This window comes from Vipera berus (genome assembly GCF_964194415.1).
Source record: "Vipera berus genome assembly, chromosome: 9".
Lineage (NCBI taxonomy): Eukaryota > Metazoa > Chordata > Lepidosauria > Squamata > Viperidae > Vipera > Vipera berus.
In genome coordinates this window covers 9,449,668-9,474,629 of record NC_138212.1, presented here as the reverse complement: position 1 = coordinate 9,474,629, position 24,962 = coordinate 9,449,668, and the positions used below count along the sequence as shown (strand labels likewise).

The 24,962-nt window shown below is 39.1% G+C and overlaps 1 protein-coding gene across 5 annotated transcripts in view; it reads right to left on the bottom strand.

Moving 5' to 3' along the window:
• Positions 1–1,339: 1,339 nt before the first annotated feature.
• The window catches only part of EYA3 (EYA transcriptional coactivator and phosphatase 3), a 29,408-nt gene continuing 5,785 nt past the window's right edge, over positions 1,340–24,962 (bottom strand). For 3 of the 5 annotated variants that reach the window (XM_081334264.1, XM_081334265.1, XM_081334266.1), the window contains exons 2-18: positions 21,259–21,360; positions 19,572–19,615; positions 18,927–19,006; positions 17,983–18,049; positions 17,004–17,146; positions 15,369–15,506; positions 13,111–13,193; positions 11,527–11,707; positions 10,281–10,420; positions 9,527–9,610; positions 8,268–8,357; positions 7,717–7,775; positions 6,994–7,151; positions 5,763–5,877; positions 4,941–5,062; positions 4,664–4,764; positions 1,340–3,485 (exon numbers count right to left, since the gene is read on the bottom strand). In XM_081334264.1, coding sequence (XP_081190390.1) covers positions 3,405–3,485; positions 4,664–4,764; positions 4,941–5,062; positions 5,763–5,877; positions 6,994–7,151; positions 7,717–7,775; positions 8,268–8,357; positions 9,527–9,610; positions 10,281–10,420; positions 11,527–11,707; positions 13,111–13,193; positions 15,369–15,506; positions 17,004–17,146; positions 17,983–18,049; positions 18,927–19,006; positions 19,572–19,615; positions 21,259–21,360 — 1,788 coding nt within the window. In that variant the 3' untranslated portion in view covers positions 1,340–3,404. The remainder of the gene's footprint in view (positions 3,486–4,663; positions 4,765–4,940; positions 5,063–5,762; positions 5,878–6,993; positions 7,152–7,716; positions 7,776–8,267; positions 8,358–9,526; positions 9,611–10,280; positions 10,421–11,526; positions 11,708–13,110; positions 13,194–15,368; positions 15,507–17,003; positions 17,147–17,982; positions 18,050–18,926; positions 19,007–19,571; positions 19,616–21,258; positions 21,361–24,962) is intronic. The other 2 variants (XM_081334267.1, XM_081334268.1) reach the window with 1 other exon arrangement.

Genomic DNA, 24,962 nt, shown 5'->3' with positions numbered 1-24,962 from the left:
TAGTAAAACCTAGAGCCTTGTTTCAGAATCGGCATCCGATTCTTGTGTGCCATTCAGCTAAAAAGAAAATCACACCCATCTAGCTTATTGCAAAGAACATATTTGGAGGCAAAAGTAAAAGGGAATAAAAGCAGTCAGAATCCTCTTTCAAAGGATACACTTGCCCTGTAGGTAATGGTAGGGCAAAAGACATGTGGACTGATAGAGCTTGATGATTTTTAGTAGATAATAATAATAAGTTGGAAGGGACCTTGGAGGTCATCTAGTCCAACCCCCTGCTAAGGCAGGAAACCCTATACCAAATGGCTGTCCAGTCTCTTCTTAAAAACTTCCAGTGTTGGAGCATTCACCACTTCTGGAGGCAGGTTGTTCCACTGGTTAGTTGTTCTGTCAGGAAGTTTCTCCTTAGTTCTAGGTTGCTTCTCTCCTTGACTAGTTTCCATCCATTGCTTCTTGTCCTGCTTTCAGGTGCTTTGGAGAATAGCTTGACTCCCTCTTCTTTGTGGTAGACGGAACCATGTTTCTGATTAAATAATGTCATGGACTCAAGCCTTCTTAGAGAACTTCCTTCAAAATAACTCAGTCTATACCTTGGTTTCCCCCTGAAGAATTACTCAAGTGCAAAGCACAGGTTCCTATTTTAATGGACAGAAGTGATTGATTAAAAGTAGTTTAAAAAGAGAATAGCTTGACTCCCTCTTCTTTGTGGCAGCCCCTGAGATATTGGAACACTGCTATCATGTCACCCCTCACCCTTCTCTTCATTAAACTACACATACCCAATTCCAGCAATTGTTCCCTATATGTTTTAGCCTCCAGTCCCCCAATCATCTTTGTTGCTCTTCTCTGTACCCTTTCTAGAGTCTCGACATCTTTTTTACATCGTGGTGACCAAAACTGGATGCAGTATTCCAGGTGTGGCCTTACCAAGGCATTGTAAAGTGGTATTAGTACTTCGCGTGATCTTGATTCTATCCCTCTGTTAATGCAGCCTAGCACTGTGTTGGCTTTTTTGGCAGCTGCAGCACACTGCTGGCTCATATTTAAGGGATTGTCCACTAGGACTCCGAGATCTCTCTCACAGTTACTACTATCGAGCAAGGTACCCCCTATACTATACCTGTGCATTTCATTTTTCCTGCCTAAATGTAGAACCTTACTTTTTTCACAATTGAATTTCATTTTGTTAGATAGTGCCCAGTGTTCGAGTCTGTCCAGATCAGCAAGAATTTCTGATCTTCACTTATTTGGGAGAAATCACGACCCCCCAGCTATCCAAACGTGAGAGCAATTCTGGGTAGAATTTCCAGGAAAAAGGGGGGGAAGAGAACAATTGAAGGGTTGTATAGAAAATAAAAGACTTTATTTTTTTTCCAGTTCACAGGACAGTTGCCATTACATAGAACATGATATTGAAGGAATCTATATAGCCATTAATGCCCTCCAATCACTATTATAAGCACAGCTGACACCAGGATGTTGACAGGATCCTGAGGGAGAATCAGCAACTGTAACTTTTGCTTAGGGTATGCAATTGCAGTTGCAGCCTATTTCTCACACTTGGTGGGAGATGACAGCCTCCCACGTACTTAAGATGATGCATGTCCATCCACCTTTGCATTAGAAAAAAAAATAGGTGTGCTTGAAAGCTAAACAGTGGGAAGGAAGGTGGCAACACACTGGTTTCCAAACTCTATGAAGCCCCAAGAAAAAAGCAGCCAGCAAATTCAGTGGTGCGAGAGCTGAATCGACTTTTATAAAAGTTAATACAGAAAATGTACCATTGCCCTGAGTGGTTTAGGAAACAAAACAGCTCATGTATATTGGACAGGAGGCGTTACAAAAATCAGAACCTGATGCCAAAAGCTTCCCACTTGGCCAAAGGTGTTTCCGAAACCTGACAAGGGGCTGGCAAGGGGCTTCTTTCTAGGAAAAAAACCCCCTCTTGAGCCAGTTTGTTGGTGGCTCAATATTCACTGGCTACGCTAAGAGTGCTTAAAAAAATAGAATAAAAAGATTAACTTTCAACACGGAAGAGATGCAGGCTTACACTCACTCTTCCACGCAACAGTTGACGTTTCCAGGACTCCGGGAAGAAGTTAAGGCACAAGAGTTATTTCCAAAGTCAAGCAAGGGCCCTTCAAGGCAAATGACTTCCTCACTTTTGCTGAGAAATAAAAATCTGCAGGAACGCGATTCAACAGAACAGAGGCTCATTCTATTCTGTATCTGAGTGGGGGGGATCTGGGAGGGAGAATACATTTGCATCCAGTAAAATACTGCTAGACTGTCTTTTAAAGGATTTGTAAAGGACACCGGGCAACAAGGAGGCTGAGTGTCTCCTTGAGCAAGAAAACAGGAACCTTTTTTTTCTAACAACTCAGTGTTGCAGCCCACCATCTGCCCCATCAATGTCTACCATTCACGTGCATCAAAAGGAATCACAACACCGCCTCCCAACAAGTAGCCACTGTTCTTATCTGCCATTTAGTAACCTAATGGTGACTTCCATTAGGTACCTTGTTCTGACCAAATCCTTGCTTCACAAAAATTGCAGTGCAAGAAATAAGAAAGAAAAAAAAGGACACTATCCTTGGCGAATGGAAAGTTGGCATCTGAAGGGGACTCCTGGACTGGCAGGCTGTCATCTTGGATCTAAGAAAAGGAGCTTTCTTATTACCCAATTATGCTGTTGCTGAAAAGAGGGATGGCATGGGACAATTAGATTCTAGCATCTTGTCCTCCTTACTTAAAAAGTCTGCCATGTGCTAGTCAAGTGGGGTTATCTGCTAGAAAAAGAATTGGGGGACAGCCATGGTGCCTCAAGGGAATGGTTGGATGTGTTCGGTCCCTGGCTTATTACGAAAGAGAAGATCCCCATCTTCCAAACACACCTTATTTTATTATTTTTTTTCCTAAAATATAAACAGTTCTACTTCTGAGCTTTGCAAGAAGGGAGACCCGTCTGGACCCCTTTCTGTAAAAAAAAAAGAATAAAATAAAAACAATCCGTTTGCCTTCCTTTCCGATTTAACAGCTTGAAAGAAGTCTGCAGGGGGCAAAAGTATTCTACAAAACTGTACTGCTTTTCTCTTCTTTAGTATAATACCACTGAGGGCTACACAGGGAGAAAGACCTTTGCTGCTGGAGATTCTGCACCTGGAAGTTTCCCCGTTCCCTTTGCCAAAAAAAACACAGAGAACCATTCGAGCACCGGAGCTGCATTGCCAAGGCTTTGTCGGCTCTCCCAGGAAAGCAGCGACGGGGGCGAAGAACCTCCAGCTGTACACTTCCACTGGCTGCATTTCTTTGTCTGGATGAAAGAGAAAGTCCCCAGACTGGTTCCTGTTTAAGCCACGAGGTGACTGCTGGGAGCAGGGCCAAGCTGCTTTGGGCCCAGGTCCTCACAGAAAGTCTAATTCGAGGGCCTGGTGAAGGGACACCAGATCTGCATGATTTGTGATTCTCCAGAACGGCATGTTGTGCTGCAAAAGAAGAGAGACCAGATTGTGAGGAATGGGACTCACTCTGGCAAAGGGGACAAGGTGGAGTGCAAAGGAAGAGGTACAATTAAGGCTTTTTCTGCATAAAGAGGGGGCACGGTGGTATCAAATTCTGCACATGGGCAAGGTCAGGGTTTTTTTCTATATTTTTTTTTTGGGGGGGGGACTTTGGAATGTTTGGGAAGTTGCACTACAATTTGCAGCAACTGTTGCCGGAGGAGTGTGATGCAATGTACTTTGGATTCCCAGGATGGAGGGAATGCATTCCAGAGTAGCAAGAGACAGCGAAGCTTAGTGTGGGAGGAAGAGTTAAGGCAGCTCCTCCCTAGTCGATTTCAGTATTTAATGGTGCAACTAGTCTGCTTTAGTTTGGCAAGATTTTTGTCCATAGGTGGGGAACAATCAAGGAATTATTAGGGCACAGATGATGTTACCTAGTTGGGAAATGAAAAGTCTGCAAGAAAATCACCAAACTCAGAGAGCACCAAGGACCACCCCCCAGTTCAACCCTGAGATACAAATATTCTCTTTTGTTGTAATAAAGGAGATTGCTCAAAGAACCTGTGTGTCTTTCTTAAGTTTTTGGAGCCTGACAAGGACTTCCGATGGTGAGGGGGGGGAAAAAGGTTCGGGGGGGGGGGGGAACGGGACACAAAACTTCCAGATCTCAGACTGCCTATCCTTTCATTATTATTTATCGTCATTGTTATCATCACAACTATATTTCACGGTCCTTCTGGGAACTCAAGATTCTCTGCTCATTTTTAGTGCATATCAACCCGGTGAAATAAATTAGACCGAGAGAGTATGACTAGCACAATGTTAGCTACTTGGTCCATGGAGACCTGAATTTGGGTTTCCCCAACCAAGCCCAACATTTTAGCCACCACACTCAGCTGTCATCGTGCAGCAAGAATACACGCCCGTAATCTGAATGGGGCTGACTAATGTGGGCAAATGTAATACTGTATTTTCCGAGGGTTGGAGTCACCCAAGAAAGCAAAAGTTAACAGCCCATCAGTCACGGATGTGCCTGGGTGAGGGGGTGGCCAAGGCACTAGGTAGCTCTGAAGCAGAAGCTGCAGTCAAAGAGCTAGCAGAAACAGACAACAGACCGTCCTGGGTGCTAAGAGGGGAAAAAGAATGAAGTCCACAGTCACCTGTTTGGCTGCCAATTCTTCATCACGGCCATCTCCAATCACCACATAGGTCACTTTCTTTCCAAATCGAGAGATAATTCGTTCAAAACAGCTCTCTTTACCTGCCAGGGACAGACATCTTTGTGATTAAAACAAAGAAATACTTGACTGTGATTCTTTCTCTTTCTCTTTCCTTTTTTCTTTCTTTCTTTCCTTCCTTTTTCTTTCTTTCATATTCAGTTTGCATTCAATGGGAATCCCCAACACCACCCAGAGGAATTTGATGTAATTCACTTACCTATTTTTGTAGCACTATAAATATTCTCAATGGGGAACACTTCACCAAGTCCATACAGCAGGACTTTGGCCAGAGCTGGCACTAGCTGAGTGGTTGTTATCAGTACATTCACACAATTCTTTCTGGAGGAAAAACAAGAGGGAGGAAAAGAAGATATATGTGGGAGCTGAGATATATGAGCTACTTTTATTCGTAAAAGATCTGTTTACACAAACGACAAAGAAAAAAATCTATAAACTGAAGTCTAGACGCATCGGGAAAAGAATAACACAAAAGGAAGCTCAATTTAAATCTCCTCTGCAGCAATGGCCGCAATTAGTCATGGCAGGAGGCCAGTATTTGAGAATTCTTAATCATGAATGAATAGCAGGTGCATATATTGCTTCTCCTGCAAAGCCTAGAGCAAGGGGGTCTTCAAACTTGGCCATTTTATGACTTGTGGACTTCAACTCCCAGAATTCCTCAGCCAGGCACGCTGGAATCTGGCTTGCTCTTTTAATAAGCTATGAACAAAACATATTTGACTTACAAGAGCAGAATCCTAAATAGCTATTCCAGAATTCCACGGCAAGAAGAACAAAGAGTGTATCACCACAAGGTTATATAAATATTTTAAACAATTCTGGTTTATCTTGCTCAGATGTGAACTTTAAGTTTGGGTGCCCAGTTATAAGGTTCTCCAGTAAAACCTGAACATCTCTTTAGGGTTCAGGTTGGACACTTCTAACACTATGCTGTTTATGAGACACTTCATCTCACACAAATGTGGCAGCAGGTACTGTACCAGAACTATTCTTCTACAATAGATTCTCATTTTTGTACCTGGACTGAATGAGCAGGAGGGATTTTAATGCTGTTCCCAACCAAGAATCTGTTAACACTTCTATATCTTCCCTTAAACGCTGTAGTGCTTCTTTTTTCTCAGAACTGAGGAGAGCTAGAGGGGGGAAAAAACAAATGAAGTTGATCAGAAAATAGAAATGTTATTAGTGTCGGGGACCAACTTTGTGATTTCTGCATTCAATAAACTGGGATTTTTTTTCAATTTGGAGAGATGTCTTGATGAAAACAGCAGAAAGTACAATTTTCATATATTAGACCATCAGGTTTTTAAAGATTTTCATTTCCAAATTGTCTTTCTGCAATAAGTCAAAACCAAGTTCAAATTCATAAATTTAAGCATATAAAATTTCTCCTATCACTCCAGTCAGCCTTACCCTTCTCTAAAAAAAGTCTTTTGTGAAATGACTTTCACAATTCATGGCGTATGAATAGGGCTAGCGGTGGAAGTGGGGGATATATTTTTGCCACACTGACAAAAGAGGATAGTTTTGGTGTGGTTAAAAAGCACTGTGTGAAAGAAAGTAAACCCTCTGACGGCACTTCACAAAAAATGGAATTCTGCATTTCCTGGACAGATCTGTGATGTGTGAACTTCGATTCCCAGAATTCTATAGCCAGCAAGTACACTGGGAGCGTATTCAATGAAAGAACTGAAGAGAACTGTGCTGGGAAAGATTTTTTATCTTATTTATTTATATGTCATGTTTCTAGAACACCATCTCCTCAAGGGGAAGCATATTACACCAAGGTTGTGATGTACCCCTTGGTTGCATTCCAGAAGACTGCATATGTCAAGTGTGAACATTTCAATGCAGTTACCCCAATGCTAATAACCTTTCAAGACATTATTGAAGTCCTGCTCCAATTCTGCCCAAATTGGATGGATGGCTCTATTTCAATAAAACAGTTCAGCAGAAATTTACATAGGTGGGTCTGATTGGGATAAACTGTAGTAGGGAGTGATATACTGACATAAAAAATAGCATTTTTATTTTATTCTTTGTATTTAATCTGTTTCTTTTATTCCATTTCTGTCTTATTAACGTTCTGTGTTTTATATTTTGTATTTTGATATGGCCAAATGGCTAATGAACAACCAAGTCACTATTGGATGGTTGGCTGATTCTGGTTCTTTCCAAAAGCTTAAGAATTTTCAATAGAAGAGTCTCGCGTCCTGTAGAAAGAGTGTAAGAAACCTGCTGATACTCACCAGCAACATTGTTTTTGTATTTATCATAGACCTCGCGTACTTTCCGGTAGCGGAATGCCAGCTTCCTCATCCAATCCACTCCTCCCTGGACTCCTGTTGAACCATGATTGGCATTACTTCCTGAACCGCTGAAGCCATCGGTGGAAAAATTGTAATTGCTGGAATAGAAAAGGAAGCCTGTGCCTCACAATCTGGATTTCAATAGTTATTGTTTAAAGATTCTAGAACGCTTGCCCTTCTTCCAGGGGATGCCCTAGCTCACGGGTAGGCAACCTCGGCTCTTTTATGACTCGTGGACTTCAACTCCCAGAATTCCTGAGTCAGCTATGCTGACTCAGGAATTCTGGGAGTTGAAGTCCACGGGTCATAAAAGAGCCGAGGTTGCCTACCCCTGCCCTAGCAGCTTGTTGAACACAATTTCTATTTTTAGCATCCTGCTGAATTCTTTGCATGCAAGAATTTCCTTGGTCTGCCAATCAAGTGCTCTGAGGCTCTAAAACCACCCTTATTCACAAGGAGGAATTAGATGTTGCTGAATGCTCATGGTTATTCTGCTATCCTTTTTTCCCTTTTCAATAAGAAAATCCAAATGTCATACCAAAGAACAGTATTTCAATTTGTAAACGTTCAACATTGATATATTTTGTTTTTAGCACACACACACACACACACCCCACATACACACATCACAATATTGTCCCTTTTAATCCCTGAGATCCACACCTCAAATCCTGGCCATTGTCATCTGATGCAACGTCTTCTACATGTACTTGGTCACACTCCTGTAATGAAAAGATAGAAAGAAATCTATGATGCCCAATCATGATCTCTGCTAACTAGCAATAGCATGCAATGCACTCTTCCCTAATCAGGTCCCTGCTTAATGGATTACAATTCCTACCCAGCCAGTTTTGTCTCTGTGGATTGCAGTCCTAATATAAATCTTTCAGGTAATGGAAAACTTCTGTTTGATCTCTATGCTCATTTAAAGATAACATGATTAATGATAAAACAATAAGCCACGATACTCCTCAAAATTATACTTTAAAGCAATTTAGAGGACTGAAGCAAGACAAATCAGAATTGAGTTTAATGCTTTTTTCATCTCTTATAACAAAGATGGTGCTATTAATCCACTGATTACAATGCTATCAAAAAACGAAACTAATATTGGAAGAACATAGATCTCCTACTGTTAATCTTAATTGACTAATTTGGAAGTTCAGACTTGCAATTATGACATTCCATGATATGTAAAGTCAGAAACTGCCTACCTCCAAGTCATTGAAAAACAAGTGTGTGTCAGCCACTTCAAAAATCATTTCTTCCATTGTCAAACCAAAGCCAACAACTAAACTGGGATCCTAAAAGTTAAAAGAGAGTCTTTCTGAAGGGATGATATTAAAAACTTTCACAAGACTTCAAGACATTCTAATGCAAAAGATATATTCATAGAAGCTTGCAGCAAATACAAGTGTTATCCAGGTGAATTACTTGCTTTATTTTTTATTAATGTACAGGGAGTCCTCAATTTACGACTGCAATTGAGCCCAAAATTTCCACTGCTAAGCAAGACAGTTAAGTGAGTTTTGCTCCATTTTATGACTTTTCTTGTTATTAAGTGAAACACTTCAGTTGTTCAGTTAGTAACATGGTGCTAAGTGAATCTGGCTCCCATTGACTTTGCTTGTCAGAAGGTTGCAAAAAGTGATCACGTCTCCCTGGGACACTGTAGCCGTCATAAATACGAGTCAATTGCCAAGCATCCAGATTTTGATCATGTGACTCTGGGGATGCTGCAGTGGTCATAAGTCTGAAAAACGATCATAAGTCAAGGACCACTATATATAAAAATACTTTTAGGCAGCTCTTAAGGATAGAACCAATAATGTCCAAGGGGAATGGGGATGGGGTAAAAGAAGGCAAGATGGTGACCAAAATCATCCAATCAATCAAAGCCTTCATTTTTTTCCATTTATTGTGATATAAAAAAGGGTGGGGCTTTGATTGCCTGGCCCCCACCTTGACTTTTCCCCTCCTCCTTCCTCCTTGCAGATACTTTTGGATGGAACCTTTCAGGTTTGCATACACCATAAAAACTATTTTCTGGCATTCTAAGATAGGCTGCTGTATATGGAAGTCAGAAATATACACATGCACGGGAACCTCCAGATTCTATACAGTCAAAACTTTAAAGAAAATGAAAAATGATTTAAATTCTTTCTTCCAACCTAAAAAGATGCTATCATGCACAACCACGAGGTACCCTTCAAGGCGGTACTGGTATCACACCTCCTAAAGGAGCCCGTCCTTCATCCGGAGGGGCTCACCAACTTTCACCCAGCTGCTAACTTTCCCTTTGGGGGGAATATAGCATCGGTCAATTCTCCAGATCCATGTTTCCCAACTTTCCCAACTTTAAGATGTTCCGACTTCAACTTCCAGTCTTACCCTTTTGACGGCTTAACTTAAGAGAATAGATAAAATCATCCATACATTTTACAGTAAATATAACAGCAACAAAAATCAATACCTTCCCATATTTTTGGGCATATGAGCCTGTCAGAAGAGAATGAAATATTATGATGGTCTCGTCCAAGTCCCACAGAAATACTCTCTGAGGAAGGAGGCAGAAGTGAAATAAGTTAATCTTGGTGGTGGTTGGTTGTCCGCCCCCCCACACCCCCAACTGCCTCAAAAGCACCCCTATCCTGTGGCTTAATGCTGTTAAAAGGATACAAGAGCCTTAACTTTTGACAGGGGAAAGCATTTGTTTTCTGGTATTACATTTGGCTCTGCTGGAGGAAACTGGATTTTTTGGGGGGACTAGATTATGAACTTCAGAAATGAAGATGAACCTCTGAAGAGATTGAGACAAACATGTATTACATCAGTTTTACTCTCTATACCGCAATGTGACACCTGTAGATTGATGGTCCCTGTTTTGAGGAAAAGAAACTGGGTTCCTGGCATTCCTTATTCAACAAGTGTCACCCTCATCCTTATCCAGAACTTTCAAATCCTTTTTGTATCACAATACTTCGTTTTATGTTCATGCTCAAGTGGTGATCTCATGTTTCAATTTTAAGTCCTATTTAGCTTAGCTAATTTTTCACGATTTATAGCAATAAAGTTAAATAGACCAATTTCCCCATTAGATTCGCAGAGTACAATTGCCTAACTTTCCTATCTTACGAGAAAGAGAGAGAGAGAGAGAGAGAGAGAGAGAGAGAGAGAGAGAGAGAGAGAGAGAGAGAAATAAAGGGAGAAAAATGGCAAACACAAACTTCAAGCTCATTGTCCTGCGGTGAAGAAGCGTCTGCTTTCCTCTTGCCTCTGTTTTTTGCAGTTATGTTTCTCCTAGATTGCTCATCTACATGTTTACTTGCAGTCGCTCTTGGCAATGATGGACTGGTAGATGGATCACCTAGAAGAAAAATAACAGCAATTTTTATGTATCTTGTGCCTTCAATGCCGTATTCCAGTTCAGCTTACATAATTCAAATTGACAACCTTTCAATAAAAATTAATAAAGGAAAGAAAACAGGCAAGTAAAACAGCAAAAGACAGAATAAAAAGGCCCTTGAAATTAATGAAAGCATAAAACGGAGGTTTTAAAGATATTTTAGCAATAGCACTTATATTCTGCTTCACAGTGCTTTGCAGCTCTCTCTAAGAGGGTTTAGAGCGTCACCCCAACAACCTGGCTCCTCATTTTACTGACCTCGGAAGGATGGAAGGCTGAGTCAACTCTGAGCTGTTCAGGACTGAACTCCCGGAAGTGGGCAGGGTTTGCCTGCAATCCTGCATTCTAACCACTGCACCACATGAAAAATCCAGAAAAAGCATCAACTCTCCATAGGGGAAGTGTTCTTAGGATGAGATGCCACCTAAGGAGGCATCTGCCTCACTGTCCGGCTTTGGCATCTGCAGCATTTTCCAGTTTTTGCTCTAACGGTGGAATGCCTTTCCTTAAGAGTACACCCACCCCTTCCTTTTCTAAAATGCTATCTTTGCAATGTTGCAAAGCAGCATGAAGGAAGTTTTAACGATCTGGACTTCAGGATGAGTGGAGATGACAACCCATTTATTCCAGATAGAGGAACAAACCTGCAACGAACACCAAAATAATCAATCCTAATGGGGCAGCTGGGCAACAGAATGATTGGAAGCAGCGCTAACTCCGAATCAGCCCAAATGAGAACTTGAGTTGCATCCTTGCTGGGTAACTCAATGGGAAACTCAATCTATTCTCTCAATTTGAGGGGCTCCTCTGATAGGAGAACTTTTCTACCGGGTTCAGTTACAGATCGTCAATAAAAGGAATAGGCCTTGCTAGGAGCAACGTAAATGCACTTCTGTGGTACAATTTAAGATATAGTTGAGGTCTTATAGCTTCCCACTACCCTCTAGCTCCAGCCTATTGGCTGGGGGAAATCTGGAATTTGAAGTCCACACATCTTAAAGGTTTCTGAGGTTAAGAAATACTGATCTAAAAAGCATTTACATATCCATCTTCCCCCATGAGTTTACCAGAATGTCTCTGCACCGTCTGGGTAGGCACCATGGCATTTGATTTTTCCGAAGGATATGTGGCAGATGTTAATGTGTTGGTCTCTGTGCTGCTGTCTGCTGGTGCTATCACGCCAAAACCTGAACTGGGATAATACGGCTGGTACTGACTTTGGCCAAGGATGGTGTAAGTAGGATACTCCTTTAAGAAAAAGAAAGAAAGAACTGAAAGAGGGCAAAGAATGGTGGAAAACATGCAGTTGTCAAGTGCTAAAAGAATCTTAAAGCCAGTCTGTATTAGATAGCCTTCTCTGTCTTGGTGCGTTCCAGCTATGGCAATTACAATTCTCAACGGCCTATATAGGATGATGGCAAGTTAGAGAAAGTGAGGGAGAAGGGAAGCACATTCAGACTTGCAAGATTCTATTACTACAGCTATTCTAATAAAAGTGGTTTTAGACCTATATGCCATTAGTTTCTTAGTGTAGTCTACCCTATAAGGCAGACATAAGAAATACTATACAGATATGATGTATAACTGCCTTCTGTTAGGAATTTTTTTACCATCTTCTAGACCAGGGGTAGGCAATGACTCGTGGACTTCAACTCCCAGAATTTCTGAGCCGGCTGGGAGTTGAAGTCCACGAGTCATAAAAGAGCCAAGGTTGCCTACCCCTGTTCTAGACCATAGCTACAGACCTCGGATTTCTTGAAGATAGCCCAATCAAATACTTATCAGAGCCAACCGTGCTTAGCTTTTTTAGAATTCAGATAAGGTTGGCTAGGTGATCCACACAGGGACTGTATAAAACTCCACGTTCCTTTTAAACAGGTCATCTGGAGCTTGGTTGTGTAATTCTAAAGTGAACTCACTTCTCAGTGGAACCCCTGCTACATGTTTGCAGTGGTTACTGACCTAACAAACTTTATATTTTGTTCTGTAAACATTATATTTACCATCCTATTGCTCCTTAGGTATATTGGACAACAACTTTTATGCCCAGCAAGGATGTGGGAACTAGCTGATATTAAATACAATTGACAGCTAAGCCAAAACAAACAAACAAACAAACAAAAAATCAGAATTACAACATTTAAGGCTGAATCAGGCGGGCTATAGCCAACTTGCCACGGGACAACTCGCCGTGGGACAAGAGTTACACTAATATCAAAGAAATGGTGGAAGAGAATCATTAAAGAAAGGGTGCAAAAGGAGGAACACAATGAAATGTGAATGACAAAAAATAAAATATTTTTTTAAATTTTTTGTTAAATAATTAAATCGAATTGTTGAATTATCCCATAGCGAGTTGGACCGTGGTCTGAGTTAGCCGTAGTAAGTTGTCCTACGGCACGTTGGCCACGGCAAGTTGTTCCATTCTGGAATCAAGCTAATACTTTTTTTTTCTGAAAGTCTGAACTAGTCAGCATTGTAACAAACAACACAGGAAAAGACAGCGAGATACGTGTCTCAGATGGGATACTTACACATTTCATAAAATCAAATTATTATTTGTCACTTATCATCCAGTTGCTAAATATATTGGAGCATGGAGTAAAAAACATGACAATGAACAGGCTAACTTATACTGGAGAATTATGTACCTGTTGAGAGATGCTGGCGGTGGCAGCTGAAATATTGACAGCAGGCGAGGAAGTGGAAATTGAGTTGGCATTGGTACTTGAAGCTGTAAGACGTTCAGAAGAAGACCGTGTATTAATCCATGTCATTAAAATTCAGAGAATTGTTAAAAACTACCTAACGGAAGGAAAATGGAACATTTCCAGGATCTTTTAGTTCGACCTATGTCTCCATTCATCAAAGGAATTCACAGAAACATCAGACAAGATGACCAGGTCCCACTATGACATAACCATGCAGCTGTTCTTCCTTCTCAAAATAATTAAATGTCTTTTGGATTTACTTTAAAAAAATGCTACACAAATGTAATTTGCTCTTCTCACAAATACATACCACGAAACCACAGCATAAGCAATTAGTTCTACAACTGTGTAATTTAAGTGTATAAATTTATACAAGTTAATCTAAGAAGGAGTCTTATATAAGTCAATGAAAACTACCTCTGAACAGACATCAATGGAAATCTTTTGTAATCTTTGCTAAATGCCAGGCGACATATTTGCTAAAGAATGGTGGAGCCTTAAGTCCAAAATACGTAGAAGGCATCAGTTTGGAAAATATGTGTAGGATTGCACTGGTACTGGAAGCTGCAATCAGTCACATTACAAACTTGTCCTAATGATTTCAAGGGCCGATTTGGCTTGGATCAACTTCATTACCATTCGGCCTGCTTCTAAGAGGGTTAGAACTAAAAAGATGGCCATTGAAAACAGGCAGATGATGACACTCTATGAGTAGGTCCTTTCAGAACTACTATCCCCAAAATAAATTAACAGGGCACCCAATCAGAAATAGCCTTCGGAAGCCTAAGTTGCTTAATAATCATAAGTACCGTATCAGGTGGAAAAAAATGGAACCTGGAAGACAGCTGAGAGAATAGTATGAAGAGAACCCTCATTAGGGTGCAAAGACACACTACCACATGTTGTTCCATGTTGCACATCATGCTGATTATTAACAATTGCAACACACAACAGATAGGTTAATTTGTTCCATTCCAGATCCAAGTCAGAGGTTGGCAAGCTTAAATCCACTGCAACCAAAAACACTTACAGATGGCCTACTCTAAATCAGATACAATAAGCAAATAAAAGAACCATCTCTTTGTCAAGAAATTCAGTTCTGAAGTGATTTTAAGTTGGATGCTAATGGAAACTGCATCTTTATCCCAAACAACAGCTACCCACAGCCCACCAAGCGGACTTTAAAAACACAATTTAATCCTTAAAGTGGATGACCTACTTCAATGCAATATAAAATTACTTGATGTCATCAAAGCTATATCCCACTGGTATCTTGAAACTTAGAATTCTTAATCAACTAATGAAAAACAAACACGCACACACACACACACACACTGTTGTTCCTGTCATTCCGCAAAGTGACACAATCCACTTAGGGATGCTCCTTTCGAGTAAGATATATCGCAGCAATCTGACTGCATTTCCTTCCTACTTCTGCAGGGTATCAAATGTCCAGAGTTGCTTGTTTCTTTTTTAACGCCATTGTCTGGAAAACACTCCAGTTTTTCCTTCTCCCGTTTTCACCCTGCTTGCAATTAGTCCAAGAGACCTGCTCAATGATAGCTAAAGTCACTTACTGTCTATGTTGCATTTTTAAATGCAATGCACCATCGCGTATTTCTGAATCATATTCAGCCCGTTCAATGAGCTGAGGTTTTCCTTCTTTTAATGACAACTGCCTATTGGAAACCAGAAGAACATTCTGTTCCTTGCAGCTTAATGGCAGGTTGAGTTAAAAGATCTGAATAGTTCTATTGCAACTTTGAAAACCTCTGATGGATTTTAGTGTTGATTAAAAAGTAATTTGCAGATCCTTATCGTTGAGAAATCAAGTTACCGCAGGTTGATAAAGCTAACCTTTATGCATTTCTTGAAACCTAAGCAGATGGCAAACACTGCATGCTGAATAAGGACATTATTATTACCACTGTTTTTTAGCCATTTGTATACATGCACGTGACCCATACCCAGATGGTTTCTCCCCATTTCTATGAGGGTTTCGAAAGCAGAGCATGGTAAAATTCACCTGGTAGAGCAGAGAGGCAGGCAAACGGTGAGCAAGAGAGGTGGCAGAAGCAGAGCTTGCCAAGCAGAGAGAAGCATGCACAAAACAGAGACGAAAACGTGCTGGCCCCTTTGTGGCTTCTTGACCAGGTTACAGGAAGAGGTACGTAAATAAAAACCATGCCGACCTTTACCTTGAATAGGGTAAGAATAATGTGCTGGGCTGGATTGGCTTGTGGTTAACCCTGTAGTGCAGGTAAGAACACTGTGCTGACTTGGAGATGGAGTCTGAATTAAACCACTCTCAGGTTTCATACCTGGCCACAGTGCACCTGAATCAGATAAATTGCACCCATTATAAACAAAACTGGCTGCGGTCAGCCAGGCCACCAAATTCTTTTCACCGAGGTGAACAAGTGACACAACTGCCCGGCTTACAGGTAGAGAGCTGTTAAAATTTGCATGTGCAAGTCTGAGGTCTAAGCCTGGAGAAGCAGGGAAGGGAGTGAAGCAGCAGGGCCAAGGAAGAAGAAAAAGGAAAGCTAGACAATAAATCAGAAGAGATGCGATAAGGTTAATTCCCAAGCCTTCCTAAGAAAAGAGAATTGTGCAGGCACTGCTGACCAGGCTGCTCCTAAGCTCAATGCCTCTGGATTATTGTGTTTGCCCTACAACAAGCCATAGTGACTCAGTTGGGTGATTTTACCAGACAGCTGCCTCTTTCTAAAATTACTCTGGGGCAAAGAACAGGAGGGAGAGATTCTAAATTCGCTCAGTTGATAATTACTGTTGCACGATACATTAGAGAGGAGTACATAATACCTATGCACACGTGAGTACACCAAAGAGTACAGCCCTCAGAATAAAGCAAAACAGATGACATTAAATTGGCCAATTTATGCTCTATCACATAAAATGCAACAGGACCCATTTCTCTACTGCAATCTTCCTGAGAGCCGTGGTGGCGCAGTGGTTAGAATGCAATATTGCAAGCTAACTCTGGCCTCAGCCAGCAGTTCGATCCTGACCGGCTTAGCCTTCCATCCTTCTGAAGTTGATAAAATGAGAACCCAGATTGTTGGGGGCAATATACTGACTCCGTAAACTGCTTAGACAGTGCCGTAAAGCATTATGAAACAGTATATAAGTCTGAGTGCTATTGCTATGTAAGTTCCTTCTATTCCTGACATATATTGACAACTGTGGCTGGGTTCAGACATCTATTAATTTGCTGCCCTCTCAAGTGTCCCTAAGGGACTCTGGGCAGCTTACACAGAAGACCTCTGAGGTACAGGTAGCCCTTGACTTACACCAGTTCATTTAGTGACCATTCAAAGTTACAACAGCCTTGAAAAAAGGGACTTATGACTGTATATCACACTTATGACCGTCGCAGAATCCCCATAGTCACATGACCTGAATTCAGATGCTTGGCAATTGACTCGTATTTATGACGGCTGCTATGTCCTGGGTTCATGTAATCATCTTTTGCAAACCTCTGACAAGCAAAGCCAATGGGGAAGCCAAATTCACTTAACCGCAGTACCAACTTAACAACTGCAGCGATTCACTTAAGAACCATAGCAAGAAAGGTCATAAAATGGGACAAAGCTCACTTAACAAATGACTCACTGAGCAACAGAAATTCTGGGCTCAATTGTGGTTGTAAGCCGAAGACTGCCTGCATGTTCTCAGCTGATACATAATCAAAACATACCTACTTGTAATGCAGTTATGTAAAAAGCACTTTAGAGAAAGTGCACCTTACACAGAAGAGCAAAACGTCTCAGATGACTGCAAGGCCCTCTAGAGATCCCGGCCAACCTTACCAAAAGGAGGTAGTCCGTAGGCTTGGGTTGTCTGGGGATAAACTGCGTATGTCTGGGACTGTGGTAGTGTTTGATATTGAGTCTGCCCAGAATAAGAGGCCATCGTTTCAGAAACAGGTACAGAAAGGACGTGAGCATATGGCCTACGGTAAAAAGCAAAAGAAAAACACCACGTTGATGTGGAATGTTGCTACATAAAGAGGGGAAACTCTCATCTTGCAACTCAGTGGTATCCCAATACTATTCAAACAGCAGCCATGGAAAGAGCAAAGGTGGGGTGCAATCCCCTTACCTTCTTTTTTCTTTCAATAGTGTCAACACTTCATCCCTTGATAAGGAAGGAAACTGTACAGATTTGCGTAACATCACTGCTGCCAGAGAACCAGAGACAACTAACAACATGTCACCTCCTAAATGTATAGGCTGAATGCTCTGCCTTCCTTCTGGGCTGTGCACAGAATGGTGAAGCTTTCTATGTCCTGTACCATCCCAAGCTCCATGCAGTCCAAATTACAGACTGATACCAGTTAAGAAATATTTATTAGAAGCTTGCTCAGTCTTGGGTATATGTACATGCAAGAGAGGGGTAGGCCATGAAGGGGCACCGTAATTGTTAGGCCAAATATCCCCAACTAGTCAGAAAGGTTGGAGAGGCTTCAAAGAACCGAGCCACTCGCGCCTGACAGTTCCTTTTTGGGACCTATGCATAAAGATGCCATCAAACTAAGAAAAAAAATAATGTTGTATTCAGGGCTTTTTTTCTCATAGAACGCTCAGAACGGAGTTCCGGCACCTTTTTTGGATGGAACCTTGTAGGGTAGGCAAGGCGGGTTGTATGACATGTGTGAGTTCCGGCACCTTTTCCTTTTACAAAAAAAGCACTGGTTGTATTATATCATTAAACACCTACATGAACCAAACTTCCAGTAAGATCCCTGCTGTGAGATTGTGGAGAAGCAAACAACTTAGTTCAACTTACTTTGCAGAATACATCTGTGAGGTATAGTCATTTGATGACCTTGAGATGTAGTCAGTGCATGGCATGACTGCAAAATACAACATTTAAAAATGACCTTGAAAGTTATTTCACACTTTTAACGCTATTTAATACTATTTAACCATGACATTAATGTCGTATGGCTGTGTTTAACTGTAATTTACATGAGGTCTGTGCAAAGGTTCAAAAGAAACATTTAATGAAGGCTCAAGCAAAACATTCTTTAAAGCTTCCTGCGCTATTTCTAAGATCAAAACTTCCATATTACTTTGCTCTCTCTGCCATGCAGAATTTTAGTAGGTTTTGTGGCAGATGTCTGTTCATCTCGTTTGGCATAGCTCATCCAAAGCTTTGGTGATCTTTGGTGGTGAACATACTGTATTTCTCCAGGTTAATATATGCATGCCAGGAACTGAAATGACATGTCTAAAACTTGCACAAAAGATTCTTCTGGCTTTAGCAAGTGAGCAGAAGAAGACTAGAACAGGCAACTTTACTTCAACAAAGAGTCAAGCTGCCCCTGCAGTGGAAATCTCATCACCCCAGCAAATTCAGGACACTTTGCAAAGATTTATGTTTACTCATGCTCACACTTTGAAATTTAGGGTAAGTTTTTAAATATTAAGGATTGCAGGAAGAAGATGACTTTAAAAACCTAGCTTAGCAATACAGTTGAAAAAATTGTAAATCCATGGCAACTGTAAGGGTGTCCCCTCTTTTAGTCTGATTCTTCTGTTATATGCTTTGCTTTTTATTGCATTGTTCATTTATTCTGTTTATTATATTGTAAGCTGCCCAACACTGCCCTGGAGGTAAATGATACCAAATCAAACTATCAAATAAAAGGACCACGTTACAGACATAATTCAGGTGCCAAATGCCTAATACTTCTCCTAATCAACTTGGAAAATGAAGAAATCACTTACTTGGATTGGATATAGACAAGTTTGAAGCAAGACTTGAGGATTCGGGCTTTTGATCATTACTGTCTGTGCTGCTCACTTGCCTGAAAAATGAAGTCAAACAATGAAGTACCGGTACTTTTTAATCTTTGTCACATCAATTAAATATTGTCATCCTAAACACATGCTAATTGTCTTAAAACTACATGCAATATTCACATTTATAAGTATCTTTTAGCCAAAATTCTGAAATAATCACAAGACCGTTTTTCAATTTTTCTGATTAGTTCCTCCTGCTAGCAGAACTGGTTAAACAAATAAGGTAGTTCAAGTTATGGTTTATTCAGCATTACCTTTAATTAATCTTGACACTAAATGAAATTTAGGCATAGATGCTAAATGAAATTTAAAATTCAATGTGAAGGCTCAAATCTTTTCTCAGTCCCTCATCCTCAGTGAAATATCAACAGAAGTGACCAACTTTATAGAGCCGAAGATGACGATAAGAATTAACGGACATGTCCAGTCCATATTAAATGAAAGAAACAAGGAAATACATTCCAAATCACAATTTTTCATTTTTTTGGAAAAAAAAAAGGTCAGAAAGCCACAAAAATTAGATGTGGTTTGTTTAATTTCTTTTTAAAAAAAAATTCAAGAATTGCACACCTTAACAGTTGTTCTCCTGATTCCTGCATCTTGGCCTTTTTTATCTGCAGAGACAAGTATTATATGAAGTTAGTCAATATGATAGCAAATAAAAACTCTATGAACAACAGTATGAGTTCAAACATAACAGGAAGGAGGATTTATGACAGCAATGTTTAGGTCTGCACACTTCTCTCATTCCTATACTCTTCTTTTTTTCCTGAATATAAAAGGACAGTTTCTCTTTTTAAATTTAATTCCCAGCAATATCCGTACACATTACCTAGACTGAGGGGTTTTTAATTGGGTTTTAAAGTTTTAATTTTGGGGCTTAAATTTAATTACTTGTTTTAAATTTATTTTAACTTTTGTATTGTATGGTTTTAATTGCCCTGTAAACCACCCTGAGTCCTACAGGAATAGGGCGGTATAGAAGTCAAAATAATAAATAAATAATAAATAAATAAATAAGCCAAAGTCTAACCAGGTATCTTCTTACTGACCAGTTTGCACAAATTACAGCTAACAAAGTCTAGTTTCATGGAAAACTCTGCTTGTGTAAATAAAAAGAATACACACGTCCAGGTTTTGTCATGGCTCACTCTCATAAGGGGAAACCAGGATTTCACAATGTTCAATAAAGTCAAAACTTCCTTTGTTTTTTTTCTGAATCTGTCTGAACAGAAAGATCAAGGTTTAGAAACTTTCATATTCTGGCCTGTGGAGGGCAGGTCGATTTTTATTTTGATAGGCTGCAGCTAAGGACCATTTTCTCCCATTATTTCCAATTGATTCTTAAACAAAAGCAATATTCCACCATATGCTAAATATGGTCTCAAAAAATCCTGTGCTTGCATTTATATTCATATGGCCATGATGAGTTGTTGCAAACTAGGTTTTTACTTTACAGAGATAAACTCAAAACAAGAAAAACTCCCATCCAGCCTTTAACTGAAGAAGCATCTATTAATGCTGCAAAAATCTATTTTGTGATTGCTGAAAAGAAGCACAGCTATTTTGGCTCCCAAAATATTTCAGGTCCATTGCTCCTTCCTGTTCCTTTTAGAGTTGGATAAAGATCTGTTTGTTGTAAGGGGGATTTGAGGTGAAATACAGAAAGTGAAAATGTGTTTGCTATAGGTTTCCTGTTCTTCCTAGAGACTCTTTACTGGGACAGTTGCCTTGCTACTAGCAATTACTATGCAAATGTTAATTATGAAAATGGTTTTTCACTGACATTTTAGATGAAATGGCTGCTTGTTAACCTAAGGCATCTTAATTTATCATCATCCTTTATTAAAGCCAATGGACAGGAATAAATAGAAAGATTACTTATTTAGAAAATTTATTCTCCATTTTTCATAGTTAAATAAGTTGCCAAAGACATTACAAAGAACAGTCAAAACACAAAAGAATAGAATTTGCACGGAATTGTTAGGGTTTTATTGATTTCATTCAAATCTCTTACTGAGGTTGGCAGAGATTTAGAACACCGAGAAATTCAAACGATGGCATCAAAATAGATAACTAGTTTTACATACTGAAATATTAGCAAGCCACTCTTTATTTCAATCGCATATCTGTGCTGCATTCCTTTGTTTTTTACACCTGCAAACAAAATAAGATGCACCAGCTATTCTCTAGAAAATTCCATAGAAAGAGAAAGCTCTTTTTCCCCTCACTTTTGTTGCTTCTTTTGTATACTCACTGGCTGTTCTGCTAAATCTTGTACCTCTTCCATGGAGGTGAGCTTTTTCAAAAGTGCTCCAATGTGAAGAATGGGTGTGTCTTTCTCTCCTGCCTTCAGAACCTGTAACAGACAATATCCATGTTTTATGTATTTGGGGAACTGCTTATTGTTTTTGCTATTGGTGCCTCTAGCCATTTTATAGCCGTATGCCATTCTATAAACATATGTTGGCTTTACCAATATATATGGAGGCTATACTAACATATGGGGAAAAGCAAGGATTTCCCATTAAGCCTCAAGCTACAGCAGATACAATAATGCAAGTGAGGGCACATCTGATGGTGCATTTCTTTTGTTACTTGGATTTCAAGTCACTATTCTTTTCTTTCTTTTTACTGATATTTTACTAATTTTTTTTTTGCTAATAAAGAAATTAAAGCATTGGAAGATTAAAGAAATACAAACCACAGATGAAATACAAGCAGATGAAAATGAAAGAGCTTGGAAAACTTGTTTTTATGTAAATGTTTGTGTGTTTATTTAACAGGTGTTTTAGAATACAAACATGACCTTAAGGAGAAACACTAATGTCACTATTTTTTCTATTTGAAAAATAGAATAACAGATAAAATATTCACCTCCATATGTTCTAGCATACAGAGAATCTCTCCTCTTCAGATTAAAAATCACAACATAATAAGAATTACAGAACTGAACTCATCATGGTATATAACATAACCATCAGGCGAACACTGCTTTTTCCAAGATATGATGTCCTTGACAGAAGAAATGCCAGACAATACCAAGCTAAGTTGTTATATATCATAGAGACAAACTAATATTTTTACCTGGCCTTATTTACATAAATTTGTCTTTGCTATTTCAACTAATTTAATGAGGTAGTAAAATGACATTTTGATACATCTATTCTTTGTCCTCCATCTATTTACTGAAACTGATGATTCCAGACCAAGCCATGACTATGATGGTGAATTCTTTAAAAGAAACAACTTGGTCAAGGGAAAAAAGTCCCAATCTCCACACATTAAACCAGGAGTCTTCAAACTTGGCCCTTTTATGACTTGTGGACTTCAACTCCCAGAATTCCTCAGCAAGGGACGCTGGCTGAGGAATTCTGGGAGCTGAAGTCCACAAGTCATAAAAGGGCCAAGTTTGAAGACTCCTGCATTAAACAAAACAATGGGTTGGATTGAAATCCAAATACTTTTACAACAAAAGCACTTAAATCTAAGGGTCTTCCAATAGTTACTCTCTAATTACAACTAACCCTTGATTTAACTTATGGAAAAAACAAAGTTGCTGAAGTGAAATTTAATGTCAAAATATTTTATTTCTATGACATCTTTTTTCAAGAAAATTCCAGGAAGGCTCACATAACGTAAATTGAAAATGTAACAATACAATGTTACAATACCAATATAAGCAAATGTGATATTATTACAATCCCTACTTTCAATATCTGAGAAAATTGTTATAATGCAGTGTCCAAAAATATTTAAGAGGAAAAAATATTTTTACCTTATGCCTAAAAAAAGGTAATGATTATTAAGTAAACCTGCTTGGAAACACTTTCAAAATTAAGGCTTTGCAATAAAAGCTTGTTTACTCCTTTCACAAACCTTAGCTGATGACCTACAAAGATTTATTATAATAAAAGCAAAGAGAAAGATGCATAATCAAAACAAGATTTCGGCTAGCCCTGACTCACCACAGAAAAATTACAACCAAAAAGCGTATCTGTTAAAAATCTTATTTTTACGTTTCTTATTTATACATTTCATTTAATAGTACTTATGTACTGCCAGCAGAATTGTAAGATTCCTTATCAGCAGTATACCACTGCATTAGGAATATTTATAAACAATACTATCCAAAACGCATTGAATTCATTTACCAACAATCTGGCTTTAAATTTTAATTCGTGAATGCTTTAAAGAGTTAATTTATGTCATGTTTTGTATAAAACTATCAACAGAACATCAATTTTAGCTGAAGCAATCATATGCTTCTAGAATTCTTAATCCTCCCCCCCAAAAAAAAACACTTCAAAACAAACCCAACCCAAACCTAAAGATTCTTAAGCATGACTCACGGAGATTAATGGGATTTATTCCCTGATAACCTAACTACAGTGTTATCGCTTCTTTCAGTGAGAAAGTTCTCATTAAAATAAGATTAAAAACAAAGGCCTGAAAATTAATGTCTATGGAGATTCTCGGTCATCCATCCTTTGGCCTGAAAATTAAGATATTACTTCCAATGTGATGGCAAATAAGTTCACAGTTATTCACATTTTCATTCTTGCTTGTTTACCTTATAATTAGAAATAGTCTCATGCTAAAATTTTCTACATCAAAGATGTAGAAAAAATGTGTTAGTGCCTGCCATAAACAAGCTGGTAATATTTTCAAATTTTCAATTGCCTGTACCAAATATGTGTTTCTTACTTATTCCAATGTTACTGAGAAACTTCACTGAATCAGTGTCCACCATAAAATATTTTTGAAGTTAATAAGACAGCAACCCACTCATCTAAAAGCTCCAAGTCAAAACCAACAGTAAATATAAAAAGTCTGCCAACTTCCAGTTTTCTAAAGATATTTTTGCACAGGAAGAGCTGTAAGTATAAATAAAGTCAAATGACTTTATTCTTAGAAATAGTGAAGCCACTTTTATGAAATCTGAACCAAAAATACTGTACAATAGATGGATTTCAAATCTAGTTTTATCTTTTATTATCTTTTTTTTTCTTTTGCTTTCCAGAGCAGGTTTAGTATATTGCATTAATCTACTGTTGTGGCTTAAATGTCATATAAACATGAAGGAGACATCTTATTTGGAATTCAGCAATCAAGATCAACAACCCAAAAAGTACCCAAAAGGTCAAAACAGAGTAAATGATTTCTTTCAATGTAGAAAATTAGATTTTTCTTGTAATCTTATTTAACTTTTTAAAAACATTTTATTATGTAAACGAAGTATAACCAAATACCTCCTTATAAGCCATCTACAGTACGATGTAATCTTCTATTCATCTTCACAAAAGAAAATCCCACTAAATTAAGAGAGACTCCTAACTGTGTAAAGGACTGCAATCTAATTTTATTATTGTGTAAATTACAAGTGAAAGGGTACTAGAAAATTAAATGAATTGAGCAACCAGGGTTCATTTCACCATGTAAATACAACATATACTACAGGGGAACACCTAAGCATGATCACCAGGACAACGCTCCTCTCAATCTAATTTTTTAGCCAAACTATGGTTGGCTTGCTTGCAGTTCAGATATTTATATTGCACCTGTCCTCACTACACAAGGATGTCTTCACCACACATCAGACATTTTCTGATTTCAGTTCCTTAAAGGTCCCGGGCAGTAAGGTGAATGGCCAAGGATAAAAGAACAGAAATTAAAAAGTCATGACAACGCTACAGGTCCAACGTGTTTTTAACTCCAGTTATTTGATTTAAGAAGTTAACAACTTTCTGATACACTTAAGTGCTTTTATTGCTTCTGCTGAGACTCAGAAGTCACCACAACCGCTTTATTATTTGCAGAGAAAGAAGAGTGCCTTATTTGATTGCCCAAGACCCTGCTAGCCCACAATCACGTTTCAGTTAAGGAAATCTTCTAAAAGACCGAGAAGATCAAAACCTATCAAAGGGCAAATCTGACCAAGCGATCTAGGGAAAAAAAAGA